Source organism: Panthera onca, chromosome X (assembly GCF_046562875.1).
Source record: "Panthera onca isolate mPanOnc1 chromosome X, mPanOnc1 haplotype 2, whole genome shotgun sequence".
NCBI classification, from domain to species: Eukaryota; Metazoa; Chordata; class Mammalia; order Carnivora; family Felidae; genus Panthera; species Panthera onca.
In genome coordinates, this window is record NC_138357.1 from 66,609,733 (window position 1) to 66,625,403 (window position 15,671).

Genomic DNA, 15,671 nt, shown 5'->3' on the forward strand with positions numbered 1-15,671 from the left:
TTTAAGTTCTCTGATACTGAGCTTCAATTACTGAAAAGTTCTCTTAAAAGTAGAAAGTTCCTAAAAAACAAAAAAAGTGGAAAGTTCCTTATCCCATTTGGTGAGTCCTTTTGACTAGGCTGACTCTGAAAGTCAGACTTGAACTAAATAGAATAATTGATCAAGTACTTGAGCATGTACTGTTTCTAGGCACTGTGCTAAGTATTATAGTGATAAAGAAGAAAAACAATCTTTGTCTTCATGAAGTTTACATTATTGTACCTCATGGTCTTGTACACTGAAATACTAGTTTTCTCATATGTTCTGTTGTTGAAAACATAGTATAAGTACAATGAAAAGGCAAATGAATAAAAACACAGAAATAATGTTTATTTTGTCCAAATTACTTATTGATGAATACCACAGATCCAGTGCTGGTATACATCAGGTAAATTAACAATTTCATAGGAATTGAAAATAGCCCATTTTAGGATTAGAATACCAAAAGTTAATGTATGTTTAAAGATTTAATTTTGTCTTTTTTCCCCCCAGAATTATATCCATGGAAGCAGCCAAGCCCAGTTTGTAGCTGAAACACATATTGTTCTTCTGTTTAGTATCCTCTTTATAATAAGTCCTTGGTGCTACATTTTAATTTGTCTGTTTGCTCACATTCTAGTATTTTGTCTACAGTGTTTGGTTGAGGCTGCTCTCTTATTTTTTTGTTTATTTATTTATTTTGAGAGAGAAACAGCACAATTGGGAGAGGAACAGAGAGGGAGGGAGAGAGGAAGAATCCCAAACAGGCTCTGCACTGTTGGTGAAGAGCCTGTCATGGGGTTCGAACTAAGGAACCGTGAGACCATGACCCGAGCCTACATCAAGAGCTAGATGCTTAAATGACTGAGCCACCCAGGTACCCTGAGGCTGCTCTCTTATTAATGCAAGTTTTAATATCTTTGGAATCATATTTCTGTGCCATCTATCTTAGCGCAGAGACAAACCTGCAGTCTGATAGAGCCAGGTTTATTGATCACTGATTCAAGGGAGACTGCACATCAGAAGAATCATGCGACATCTTACCTAAGGAAAGATAGAGTTATAAAATTTGAAGGAAGGGTGAAGCTTAGGTGAAATGTAAAGGAAGCAGTGTTTTTGATAAACTTAAAGGAAAGCCAGGCTAAATGTAAAGGGATCAGTATCAAGTTTGGACTGTGAAGTGGACACAGGATTCTGTTTCCTAGAAACTATACAGAGTTCAGATAAATGTGGGAGTTTGTCTTCACAAACTCTTTATTTGAAGCTTTATTTAGTTGTAAATTGAGGCTACTTAGAAATTGTGCATTAGGGCACCTGGGTGGCTCAGTTGGTTAAGCATCTGATTCTTGGATTCAGCTCAGGTCATGATCCCAGGGTCATGGGATTAAGCCCCATGTCTGGCTCCATGCTGACAAGGAGCCTGCTTAAGACTCTCTCTCTCTCTGCCCCTCATCTCCTACTTGCGTGTACTCTCTCTCTCTGAAATAAAAGAAGAAATTGTACATTTAGTAACTTAGATCCTCCAGGCAAGAATGGATTGTTACCTTAGTGATATAATTTGAATCAGTGTATGATTTTAGAGAACCGTGTTCATCATTTAGTAAAAAACAGTAGTTACTCAAAGACAGAGGTTATTTTGACATTTTATAGCTGCAGCACGTCCTAGGTAGAAATATTATTTCCTGTGAACTTTGTAGCTGCTTTTTGTATGTTGTCCCATTCTTTTGAATGGCAGGGCAGATTTTTACTTTCTCACATCTGAAAATTTCAGTCTCAACAGTAACAGACAGGTCAGTGTGTAAATTTCATAGTATTACTGAACACAGTTTACCGCCACCCCACGAATATACAAGCAGTGACTCTGCAGAACAAATCAACAAGGTAAACAAATGTAATGTTCCTAGAGTTGTGCTTCTTGGCCAAGGGGTCCTGACATTGACATTAGAGTCAGTTGTAGCCCAGGCTGTTAGAGAAAACTGCCCAGTGGCTTGATGGTAAGGTCTCATCTCATAGTCTAAAGAACTTAGAGGTCATCTAGTTCAACACTTACTCTGTTGACAATGGATTATACTAAGAACTGGCTAAGAAATTTGAAGGTGATTACAATCAATATGACTAATTTAATCCCTTAAAAATTTTTTTCTGATTATAAAAGCAATACAACTTAATTAAAGGAAATTTAGAAAATAAAAAGAAGTGTAAAGAAAATATCAAAACCCTTGGAAATACCCCCTTTAGTCAATCTTTGTAAATCGTTCCCCATTTTATTTTACTATATCAGTGATTTATTTAATAGAGATACTTGAAGGGAAACATTCTGGAAAAAATTTAAGCTTTTGGTCTTAATTGAAGGACATTTGGGAAAATGATATTTTCTGAAAACAGTGTTCATGTATAATATGGAAAACAAATCTGCTTAAAATCCAGTTCAGAGCCAGGAAAGTTCATCTGTTCAGCCATGGAATGGTGAGCTAAAAAAATTAATAATAAACACCTATTCCTTATGATAAGAAAGAAGATCACAAGAAAAATATGATCCAAACCATGTTTCTTTCAAATCCTAAAATTTATTTTTTATTCAATTTATTTAAACTAAAAAAGTTCACCCATTTCTCCCACCCCTTACTTCCCTTCTCTAGTAACCACCAGTTTGTTCTCTGTATCCATGAATGCTTGCAGGCATGTGTGTATATACAATTTATTTTTAGATTCCACATATAAGAGATGATACAAGTTTGTCTTTCTCTGTCCTATTTCAAGTTATTTGAAAATTTAATTTGAAAATGCTCATTTATGGTTTGGTGTATTAACAAATTACTATACCTTGGAAATTTTTCAGTGTCTCAAAATGATCTCAATTAATGATATTTTGAAACTGAATAGTATAGCAAAATGGCAGATAAAATTATACAATATTAAGTGATTTGTGGTTTGTTGGTGTTCTAGCTTTGTCCTAACTTTTTTTCCAAAAAAATTTATTTCTTCTTCGTTGTTGAAGGGTATTTTACAGGTATAGATTTCTAGATTTCTTTAAGCACTTTGGAAATGTTATTCCATTGTATTTTACTTATGTAGTTTCTGTGAAAAAGTTACATTTAATTCTTATTATTGTTCTTTGAAGGCAGTGTGTCTTTGATGGATTTTAAGACTTTTTTCCTAATGTTTTTATTTGTATTCCTCCTGTTTTCTGGGTTACAGAACTTCCTCAATCTGTGGGTCAGTACCCTTCATTCATTTTGAAAAATGTTTTAGTTACTGTCTCTTCAATGTTTTTCTCCCATTTTCTCCATCTTCTCCATCCATGGCTTTCAACTTGAGAGCCTGGTCTATGAACCATGTCACTCTTTCTGGTAGAACCTGGACCTTAATCATGGTCTCTTTAACATTGTAGACTGTCAAAATTCTCTCCTAAGCTTGTCCCCAATTTTTAAGTATAATTATATAAGAAATTTAAGAAATAGGAATAGTCTTACCTTTTTCTTCTGCCTAAAGGTTAAACATTACTTAAAGCTTCACATACATTTGGAACAGATTGCAAGCCTGTTGAAAGATAGCATTTTTTTCCTTTCCAAGTTTTTATTTAAATTCTAGTTAGTTAACATATAGTGTAAATTTAGTTTCAGGTGTAGAATTTAGTAACTCAACAATTACATACAACACTGGGTGTTCATCACAAGTGCCCTCCTTCTTAATCCCCATCACCTGTTTAACCCATTCCCCCACCCACCTCCCTCTGGTAACCATCAGTTTGCTCTCTATGGTTAAGAGCCTGTTTCTTTGCCTCTCATTCCCCCCTCTTATGTTCATTTGTTTTTTTCTTAAATTACACATATGAGTGAAATCACATGGTATTTGTCTTTCTCTGAGTGATGTAATTTGCTTAGCATAATACCTTCTTCCATCTCCATCCACATCATTGCAAATGGCAAGATTTCATTCCTTTTTTATGGCTGAGTAATATTCTATTCCCTCTCTATATCTATATATCTCTATCTCTATCTCATCTATATCTCTCACATCTTTTTTATCCATTCATCAGTTGATGGACATTTGGGCTTTTTCCATACTTTGGCTATTGTTGATAATGCTGCTGTAAACATTGGAGGGCATGTATCCCTTTGAATTTGTAATTTTGTATCCTTTTGGTAAATTCCTACTAGTGCAATTGCTGGATCATAGGGTAGTTATATTTTTAACTTTTTGAAGAACCTCCATACTGTTTTCCACAGTGGTTTCACCAGTTTGTATTCCTACCAAGAGTGTAAGAGGGTTCCTCTTTCTCACATCCTTGCCAACACCTGTTGTTTCCTGTGTTGTTAATTTTAGACATTCTAACTGGTGTGAGTGGTATCTCATTGTGGTTGTGATTTTTATTTCCCTGATGATCAGTGAAATTGAGCATCTTTTCATGTGTCTGTTAGCCATCTGTACATCTTCTTTGGAGAAGTGTCTATTCATGTCTTCTGCCCAAAAATTATTTGTTTTTTGGGTGTTGAGTTTTGTAAGTTCTTCATATATTTTGGATACTAACTCTTTATCAGATATGTCATTTGCAAATATCTTCTTCCATTCTGTCGGTTGCCTTTTAGTTTTGTTGATTATTTGCTTCACTGTGCAGAAGCTTTTTATTTTGATGAAGTCACAATAGTTTCTATTTGGAAATACAGCATTTTTTGTAAATTTGGTTAATAGGATGCAAAATGGGAAATTTTTTTCAGTGAGATATTTATTTTTCCTTTGTTTTAGCTTTTTTGGTAGTGGTTAGGAAGGTGTGAGTGATGTTTTCTGAGCAATTACTTTGCTAAATGTTATGAATGCATTATTTATCTAAGGAATTTACAGTATTGAGACAAACAGATGTGTACAGATTACAAGACAGTACCTTAAATACTGTGTAATAAGGTGTGATGGTGAGACCATGAATGAAGTTATTTAACTGTGTTAGCAGTAAGGAATTTTATGGAAGACTGAAAATTCCTTATTTTTTTTAATGGACACAAAGCCTGAAAACTCAAAAGTTACCATGTGATAAGAACTAATAGAATGAGACTACTACTAACTAGTAATTATGAGTTTGGAAAATATCCACATATTTATCATTATTTTAGTATTGTATAATTTACTACATGATTAATAAAGCAATCTGTATGAATTGAGTGATCTACTAAAAGCAACTTTTAAAATAACATTTTAAACTTTTTAATTTGAATTATTATATTCATGCAGAAATGTTCCCAATTTATAAGTGCAGTGTACAGTTTGATAAATTTTCACAAAATGAACAAAACTAGGTGTAACCACCACCCAGCTGATGAAATAAAATTTTACTCACAACCCAAAGCCTCCTCCATCTCATCACCTCCTCCAGATTGCTACCTCCCCACCCAAAGGTAACTACTATCCTGACAGCTAACAATGTGGATCAGTTTTGCTTATTTTTTAACTTTACACAAATGGAATTATACATTAAATATATTTTAATGTAAAAAATAAAACAGCAGATCAGAAAAATGTCATCCATGATCTTAAACCCTAATATTAAAATCTAGGTTTATTTTTGCATATTCTCTTGCATTCTTTGCTTATTTGTATTTTTTTGAGGGGGTGATCCTTTTTTTGTAGTTATAGACATACTTTGTATGCAGTTTGGTTTAATATATCACAAGCATTTTCTGTATCATTGTTGGCCTTTATAGTTATAAACGTTGCATGAGAATTACAGAGAAATAAGAAAATACAGGCAAAGAAAAATAGTGATCATTCTTAATGTTTATATAATATGTATATCATAATTCAGTTATTCTCCTATTGTTGAACATTGCAACGAGTGTTTACTTGGATATAAACATAATTTGGCAGGGACGTCTGGGTGGCTCAGTTGGTTAAGTGTCCAACTTCGACTCGGGTCACGATCTCATGGTTTGTGGGTTGGAGCCCCGCGTCAGGCCCTATGCTGACAGCTCAGAACCTGGAGCCTACTTTGTATTCTGTGTCTCCCTCTCTCTCTGCCCCTACCCCACTCATGCACACTCTCTCTCAAAAATAAACATTAAAAAAATAAATATAAGATAATTTGACATATCTCCAAATTCTCAGAAGTAAGATTTGAAGCAAAGTGTACAAATCTTTCTATTGTTCTTGATGTTTTGTCTAAATTATTTTCCAAAGTAATTTTACTGAAAAAAAGGGAAGGAGGATTGCTGCCATAATATGTGCACTGATAGCCCTGACAAGTTCTAAGTATTATTATGTATTCTCACATTTTTTCTTTAAAGTTTATTCATTTATTGTTTCTGAGAGAGACAGTGTGAGAGTGCATGCACAAGTGCACTAATGAACTGTGAGATTGTCCGTCACCTGAGCTCAAGTCTGAGGTCTTAACTGACTGAGCCACCCAGGTGCCCCTGTTTTCTCACTTTTTTAAACTGCTAATTCAATAGGCAAAGAAATTGTATGTCATTGCTTAAATTACCTCGGACAATAATAATTCAAAGTACGTAATTTAAACATTTTTCCACAATTTTATAATTATGCCTCATTTTATGCAAATGTCTTTGCCTTCATCATATATAATATACTTTAGTTCTCCTAGTTCTTTAAAAAAATTTTTGATGTTTATTTTTAAGAGAGAGACAGAGCGTGAGTGGGGGAGGGCAGAGAGAGAGGGAGACAGAATCAGAAGCAGGCTCCAGGCTCTGAGCTACAGAGCCCAATGCGGAGCTCAAACTCCTGAACCATAAGATCATGACTTGAGCTGAAGTTGGACACTTAACCAATTGAGCCACCCAGGCGCCCCACTGGTAGCTCATTTTATAGCCCAGTTCTTATGTGTTATAAAATACTACTTTCTCTAATTTCTATTCAGTTCTCCCATAGTAACATTTAATCATGATTAGGTAATTATTTATTATTTGTTTCATCACTTATATATCCCACTAGAATGTAAACTTGTCCAAAGAATGGTCTATATTTTGTTCAACTTTTTAAAAATATTTTCTTTAATCTTCATTTATTTTTGAGGGGAGAGAGAGATACAGAGCGTGAACAGGGGAGGGGCAGAGAGAGAGGGAGACACAGAATCAGAAGCAGGCTCCAGGCTCTGAGCTGTCAGCATAGAGCCCAATATGGGGCTCGAACCCACGAGCTGTGAGATCATGACCTGAGCTGAAGTCGGACACTCAACTAACTGAGCCACCCAGGCGCCCTAATTTTGTCCAACTTTTAACTCCCAACATCTAGAAGCACCTGCCATATAATAGGCAGTGTCAGTAAAAGTTTGTCAATAAATGATATGAATCAATAAATGAAATGAAACAATACATATGGAAGTACATCACAGCTCTTGATAACTGAGAACAGTACACAAAGACCTTGGTGGTATATTGCAAGATGGAAAGCTTATTTAAAGAAAATACATATAGACCATGATACAAAACAAACCATTCCGAAAGCAAAAGTCTCAGCCATTAATCAAGAGTGCCTTCTAACTAAAGCCTACAGAAATGATCAGTCTTTTCATGTATCTGGGTATAAAGAACCTTAGAAAAAATAATCATTGGCAGAATACTACTTGTCTAAGCAACTAAAAGCATGATGAATGGGCATAATGCCTTAAAAAAGGCTATTGAGAGAGAGTGCAAGACCATAGTGAAGGGATTAATAGACAAACTATAGAGCCAGTGATAAATTCAGGCTTTACCTGAACACCTATTTTTCCCTTTCTTCTTAATCATACCCACATGTGGTAGCCTACAATGTGTATGTGTGTATGTGTGATTAATTTGGGAATTTTTTTAAGTTTATTTACTTTGAGGAAAGAGAGAAAGAGCACTAGAGGGGGAAGGGCAGAGAGAAAAAGAATCCCAAGCCGGCTTTGAGCAATCAGCGCAGAGCCCGACATGGGGTTCAAACTCACAAAGCTGTGAGATCATAACCTGAGATGAAATCAAGAGTGGACTGCTTAACTGACAGAGCCACACAGGCATCCTTGATATGGGCTTTAAGAAAAAGTTTTTTGATGTTTAATTTATTTTTGAGAGACACAGACAGATTGCCGAGTGGGGAAGGGACAGAGAGAGGGAGATACAGAATCCGAAGCAGGCATCAGCCTCTGAGCTGTCAGCACAGAGCCTGACACAGGGCTCAAACCCATGAACTGTGAGATCATGACCTTGGTGATTTGGGCATTTTTAACTGCTGTTTGTATTTACCAAACTGCAGGGTAAATTTCTCTTTTCTATTAGAACACATTATATTTGCTTTAAAATTCAATTTTGCTTATTTTAGCAGTTAACCATCCCATGTGTAACCTATTTTCATGAGTAGGTATATTTTGTATTTATGTAGCTTCTATATTAAGCTGAATAAAATTGAGGTGATGACATACAGGATTTTCTTTTTTTTTTATTAGAATATGTCAAGCTGAGTTTAGTAGTAATTTGTACTTTAGAAGTTAATTGTTGAAATTCTGGAGAATTTTTGAAAAGTTATTTTTCAAATAAAAATTAGCTGCTATTCTCTCCAAATGGTGTACATTTCAAGTGTTTTCAATTTGGGAGGGTGGTTGAATAATCATAAAGGCTGTTTATGTTTTAAAATGTATACAAGGTTGTGGGTGCCTGGGTGGCTCAGGTGGTTGAATGTCAACTCTTGATTTCGGCTCAGGTCATGATCTCTTGGTTCATGAGATCAAGCCCTGCATTGGGCTCTGCACTGGCAGCATGGAGCCTGCTTGGGATTCTCTCTCTCTGTCCCTCCTTTGCTCAAGTTCTTTCTCTCTCTTTCAAAATAAATAAACATTAAAATAAATAAATAAATAAAACATATATAAGGATGGAGCAATAGTTGCCAGAATGTCCAGAAAGGTTATATCAAAGTACCATGTCAGGAAAACTCATATTTCATTTGTGAGTTATTGTGGGATATTTGTTGAAAATATTAGTTTTTATTTGTACAAATGAAGTAATTTTCCAACCTTAATATTTTTATTATATCTTCACAGTAAATAATTGCCATTCTGTATAGATACAAGATTATGTATTTTAGTTTTTGGTAATTGAAATTTGAAGGTTTGTATGTTCATTGTAATTTTCTTCATGAAATAATAAGAATATTAAAGTAGTATGTCTTTGTGTCTGTATGAATTTCTCCTTAAACAATTTTTCTAAGATGGTGGGGTTACCTTAGGGATGGTGCTCTTATGTGAAGCTGCTACCTCTGACATGGATATTGGAAAGCGAAAGAGTAAGTTATATCATATGCCAAAGTGTAACAATTATACCTTTATTTTTTATTTAATTTTTATTTTGTGTTATTAAAATATAGTTGGCATATAATGTTACATAACAGTTCTGCTTTTAATATAGAAAAAAGAATGTCCTCTTAATCACTTCCTCTCTTAGATATAAGTGTGTTGTTTTACTTCTTAATTATTTTAAAAGTAACATACACTTAATGTTGAAAATGTGAAGGGAAATCAGAGTGTGAAACATTTGGGGGGAGAATTACCCATTATTCCATAATTGAGAAGCTAAATATTTTAATGTTTTAATATAGTGTCTTTCATTTGTAAAAACATATTTAAAACTCTGTATAAAATTTTAAATCTTGTACCTCCCTTTTTAACTGGACTTAAACAATTCACTAATAAATATTTTCCTATACATAATTTTAAATTTGTACTCTATGCGGTAGTTTACTTAACCATTCTGATTTTGTTAAACATTTAGATTTTCTTCTAACTTCCATTATAATAATATTTCCTTAATGACTATCATAGCATATTAAGCTTTATTCTCATTTCATATTAATTTCCTTTTTTTAAAATTTTTTTTCAATGTTTATTTATTTTTGAGAGACAGAGAGAGACAGAGTGTGAGTAGGGGCGGGGCAGAGAGAGAGGGAGACACAGAATTCAAAGCAGGCTCCAGGCTCTGAGCTGTCAGCACAGAGCCCGATGCGGGGGCTCGAATCCACGAACCACGATATCATGACCTGGGCCGAAGTCAGACGCCCAACCGACTGAGCCACCCAGGCGCCCCTCATATTAATTTCTTAAGGTAGATTCCTACAGGGGCGCCTGGGTGGCTCAGTCGGTTAAGCGTTCGACTTCGACTCAGGTCATGATCTCGCAGTTTGTGAGTTCTAGCCCCGCATCGGGCTCTGTGCTGACAGCTCAGAGCCTGGAGCCTGCTTTGGATTCTGTCTCCCTCTCTCTCTGCCCCACCCCTGCTCACGCTCTGTCTCTCTCTGTCTCAAAAATAAATAAACATTAAAAAAGAAGGTAGATTCCTACAAGTTGAATGACTGTATGGTCCTGTGTATTTTTTAATTCTCTCGATGTTTTAAACTGATGATGCCAAACTCTTTCCCCAGATGTTCTGATAGTTTAGATTCCTACTAGTGGCATTTAAAAATGCTTGTTTCCAAAAAAAAAAAAAAAAAAAGAATGCTTGTTTCACAGTAACTTTGTCAGCATTAGCTAAACTAAGCTCATTAAAAATCTGTGTGTGTGGTTGTGTGTGTGTGTGTGTGTGTGTGTGTGTGTGTGTGTTTGCTAATCAGATGAGGGGGAAACTTTATATTATTTTGTACTTCTTTGGTTATTAGTAAAGTTGAATATTTTTCTAAATGTTTATTAGCTGTTTGTGTTTTCCCTTCTGTAAAAAGCCTTTTTGACTTTTGCTATTTAATCTATTAGAGTCTTAGAACTCTTTCTATTGGTTTGGGTGAACTTTTTATATATTAAAATATTCACACATGGGTACTTGTTGCAAAGAAATGCTAGCAATGTAGTTTTATTTTACTTACATAAAATAACTTTAAATCAGAGTTTTACTTTTATGACTACAGAGTTAAATGTTATCAAATTAAACTCACTAAATAAAGTCTACTTTTTATTCTAGAAAAAAGATGATGACATTGGATTTCAGATTTAGAAGATTCTTATTTTTCTGAATTGAAATGAATCTTCACATATTGCAAAAGCAGAACAAATGTATCAATTTTTTATCTAGTCAGTATACATCCTTTCATTGCCTGACTTAAAAACTTGCCTTTCTCAGTATCCATTATTGGGAATAGGCCCTCTGGGTACTACACTGGTGGCATGAATTTAAATTATAAAGTATTTTGGTGACATATATTAAAATAATCACAATTTGATCTACTTCTAAGGTTCTAACCTAATAAAATAATACAAATAATAACCATAAGCACTTATTTAACATTTGTTTTATACCAGAACTGTCTTAGACACTTTTAGATATGTTACATGAAAAAAGTAGAATACAAACATACACAGACTGATTTTATATATAGATTGATATAGATATAGATATACATGTATGTGTGTGTTTAATTGGATAAAAAAAACTTCTACAATGATCATGTGTTAATACTCAGAAAAAATATATTTAACATTTAAAAAATTTTTTTAATGTTTATTTATTTTTGAGAGACAGAGACAGAGTGCAAGTGAGGGAGGGGCAGAGAGAGAGGGAGACACAGAATCCGAAGCAGGCTCCAGGCTCTGAGCTGTCAGCACAGAGCCTGACATGGGGCTTGAACTCACAGACTGCAAGATCATGACCTGAGCTGAAGTCGGATGCTTAACTGACTGAGCCACCCAGGTGCCCCTTTAACATTTACATTTTAGTCCCTAATCATATTATGTGATAACTTAAAAAAGGAAAAAAAAACTGTTCCCTAAGTATAAGATAACTAAAAGCTGTTTTTTGTGTTGGCCAATAAGTATGTTTCCCTAGAACTTCTGCTGTAGCACACATGCTTTCCCACATCCCCACCTCTGTGCTTTTTAGCCAGTGTTATTCGCAGGACTCAAAGAGCCTCAAGTTATGGGAATCATACTTGAGCATTGTGGGGTCAGCATCCAGATTTAAGGTCGTTAACGGCTATGCCAAATCAGAGCATATGAAATGAATGTAGAGAGCTATGAATTTAGAGCTAGGATTCAGTATTTTCCCCCTCATTATTCAAATGAGGCATCCGTATTGAATGAGTACCTTATTTAGGCAGTGTAGTTACCTATAAATAAATAAAGTACTTTCAAGTGAGGGTGTCACAATGATGTTATCAGATGTCTTTAAATCAATATTTATCAATACAATAAGGCCACTTTTAAGGGTTTAAAAGGAATTTAGTGAGTGATTTCCTTGTCAGTAGAACTTTCTAACACTAATTTCTTGACTGTGATAATTTTAAAGGAATATATTATATACAACTAAATTGCACAAATGTATAAGTGGAACTACTCTATTATATTGTAATGGTTCAAATTAAATGGGAAGGCAGAATCCTGAAGATAAAGAATAGGTATGGAGGCGCCTGGGTGACTCACTCGGTTGGGTGTCCAACTCTTGATTTCGACTAAGGTCATGATCTCACGGACCGTGAGTTCAAGCCCCACATCGGGCTCTGTGCTGACAGCACAGAGCCTGCTTGGGATTCTATCTCTCCCTCTCTCTCTGCCCCTTTCCCCCCGCAAAAGTAAATAAATAAACTTTAGAAAAAATTTTAAAGAAAGAATAGGTATGAAAATTTTTGGAAAACCGCAATTTACCAGTAAATTATATCCCTTCCTTCTCACTCTTGTAGACTAAAATTTGTGCCCCAGTTTTTTATTTTGCTTAACCTGCTCATTTTGCTCTCCTTTTGTTTTTCTCCAGTAATGTGTGTGGCTGGTATTGTACTTGTTGTATTATTCTTCAGTTGGATGCTGTCTATTTTCAGATCTAAATATCATGGATATCCATATAGGTATGATTATTTTATATTTACATAGTGATTACCTATACTTAACAATGATTAGAGTTAATGTTGCTTTATAATATTTGTTTTTCTTTACCTCCAAACTAGTCTAACTTCTAAAGCAGAGATAGGCATTAACTTAGATATGTTGCATATAAAAATTAACTTAAGAAAATTATGATATAATGGACAATAGTATGTGATTTCTCTTCTCAGGAATATCTTTGAGGGTTGTTCTGACATCACCTAATTTAATCTAAAAATCTAAAAACACTTAATGATTAGACTGTTTTATGCCTTGTCCACATACTCTACTTACTCTTGAGGAGCAAATTATTATTTTATTTATTATTTATTATTTATTATTTTTTTTTTATTTTGAGAGAGAGAGGGAGCAGAGGAGGGGCAGAGAGAGAGGGAGAGAGAGAATCCGAATCAGGCTCCATGCTGTCAGCAAAGAGCCCAGCATGGGGCTTGATGCCACGAAATGCAAAATCATGATCTGAGCCAAAATCAAGAGTTGGACGCTCAACCGAGCCACCTAGGCACCCTCGAGCAAATTATCTTTTAATGTTATTTTAAAACTTCTCACCTCTACTTTTCAAGGCTCTTTAGATGGCATAAACAGAACATTTCATTAGAATCCAGTTTATTTTTTTATTATTTTGATTTTTTAAGGTTTTTATTTATTTTGAGAAAGAAAGAGCACATGAGTAGGGACAAGGGGCAGAAAGAGAAGGAGAGAGAGAATCCAAAACAGGCTCTGTGCTAACAGCATGGGGGCTCAACCCCATGAACAGTGAAATCATGACCTGAGCCAAAATCAAGAGCCGGATGCTTGGGGCACCTGGGTGGCTCAGTCGGCTAAGTATCCGACTTCAGCTCTCATGATTTGTGAGTTCAAGCCCTGCATCAGGCTCTGTGCTGACAGCTCAGAGACTGGAGCCTGCTTCACATTCTGTGTCTCCCTCTGTCTCTGCCCCTCCCCTGCTCATGCTCTGTCTCTCTCTCCTTCAAAAACAAATAAACGTTAAAAAAAAAAAAAAGTCGGACACTTAACCAACTGAGCCATCGAGGTACCCTAGAATCCAGTTTATGGAGAGTATAAGAAAGAGTGTTTGAGGAACTGTCAGCATGGGGCCTGCCTGGCTCTCTCTTCCCTTCTGCTTACACTCTCTCTCTCTCAAAATAAATAAACTATAAAACAACAACAAAAAAAGAAAGAGTGTTTAAGAAGATCTAATTGGCTTGAAATGTTCATAGAGATCTCTAAGGCTCAGGGAAGAAATTACTGTCCTGGTTGTAAATTCTCGATTTTATTCTGTTAGTAGCCATGAGATGTGTACCTACATAATGGGGAATGTTGTGAGTTAGTTTTATAATCTGAGTACCAGTTGCCATAATTCCTGTTCTTTCAATACAACATTGTCCTGTTGTATAAAGGACTATGAACACTAAAAATAAAGTATATCAAGTGATATTTTTGAGAGACAAATTCATTTTTCATATTACTTTTAACACATGTTTGCAGTAGGTAATTTTGAACAGCTCCTTGGTTGATTGATTATATTGTGACAGTCCTAGATTCTTTTGATCAATGAACAACATAAATCAATCTTTTTTTGAATTTTTTCTTGCAAACATACTTAATTTTATTTCTTTTTTTATTTTTCAGATTTTTATTTAAATTTTAGTTATCATATAGTGTAATACTGGTGTCAGGAGTAGAATTTAGTGATTCATCACTTACGTATAACACCCAGTGCTCATCACAAGTGCCCTCTTCAATACCCATCACCCATTTAGCCCATCCCCCGACTACCTCCCTTCCATCAGCCCTCAGTTTGTTCTCTAGACGTAGGAGTCTCATGGTTTGCTTCCCTCTCTTTTTTCCCCCTTCCCCTATGTTCATCTGTTTTGTTTCTTAAATTCCACATATAAGTGAAATTATATGGTATTTGTCTTTCTGTGACTGACTTATTTTGCTTAGCAAAATACACTAGCTCCATCCATGTGGTTGCAAGTAGTAAGATTTAATTCTTTTTGATGGTGAGTAAAATTCCAGTTAGTTAACATACAGTGTAATATTAGTTTCAGGTGTACAATTTAGTAATTCACTTCCATATAATACTTGGTGCTCATTATAAGAAGTATACGCCTTAATCCCCATCACCTATATAACCCATTCTCCCCCCACCTCCATTCTGGTAACCATCAGTTCCCTGTAGTTAAGAGTCTCTTTCTTGGTTTGATTCCCTCTTTCTCCCTCCCCTTTGCTCATTTGTTTTCTTTCTATTTTAATATTTACTTATTTTGAGAGAGAGAGAGAGAGAGAGTACACACAGGGGAGGGACACAGAGAGAGGGAGAGAGAGAATCCCAAGCAGGCTCCGTACTGTCAGCATGGAGCCCAATGTGGGGCTCAGTCTCAACAACCGTGAGACCATGACCTGAGCCAAGATGAAAAGTCAGGCACTTAACTGACTGAACCATCCAGGCACCCCATTGTTTGTTTTATTTCTTGAATTCCACATATGAGTAAAATCATATGGTATTTGTCTTTCTCTGACTGACTTATTTCACTTAGCATAATACTGTCTAGCTCCATCCATGTCTTTGCAGGTGACAAGATTTTGTTCTTTTTTATGGCTGCTGAGTAATATTCCATTGTGTGTATATATATATATATATATACACACCACATCTTCTTACCCATTCATCAGTTGATGGATATTTATGCTGGCAAACTTAATTTTAAAAACAAAACCTACCCGAACTTTGATTTTTGATTTATAATCTTCTACCTTTATAATTTTATTCTTCTGTGTATATATATTTTAAAATAATTTCTCCTCTATAGAATACTGAATGGAGTACAAGGGCAAT

At 35.1% G+C, this 15,671-nt stretch overlaps 1 protein-coding gene across 1 annotated transcript in view; it reads left to right on the forward strand.

Moving 5' to 3' along the window:
* The window catches only part of MAGT1 (magnesium transporter 1), a 57,814-nt gene that overhangs the window by 39,601 nt on the left and 2,542 nt on the right, over window positions 1–15,671 (forward strand). The window contains exons 7-9 of the mRNA XM_081793288.1: window positions 532–595; window positions 9,187–9,261; window positions 12,705–12,795. Coding sequence (XP_081649414.1) covers window positions 532–595; window positions 9,187–9,261; window positions 12,705–12,795 — 230 coding nt within the window. The remainder of the gene's footprint in view (window positions 1–531; window positions 596–9,186; window positions 9,262–12,704; window positions 12,796–15,671) is intronic.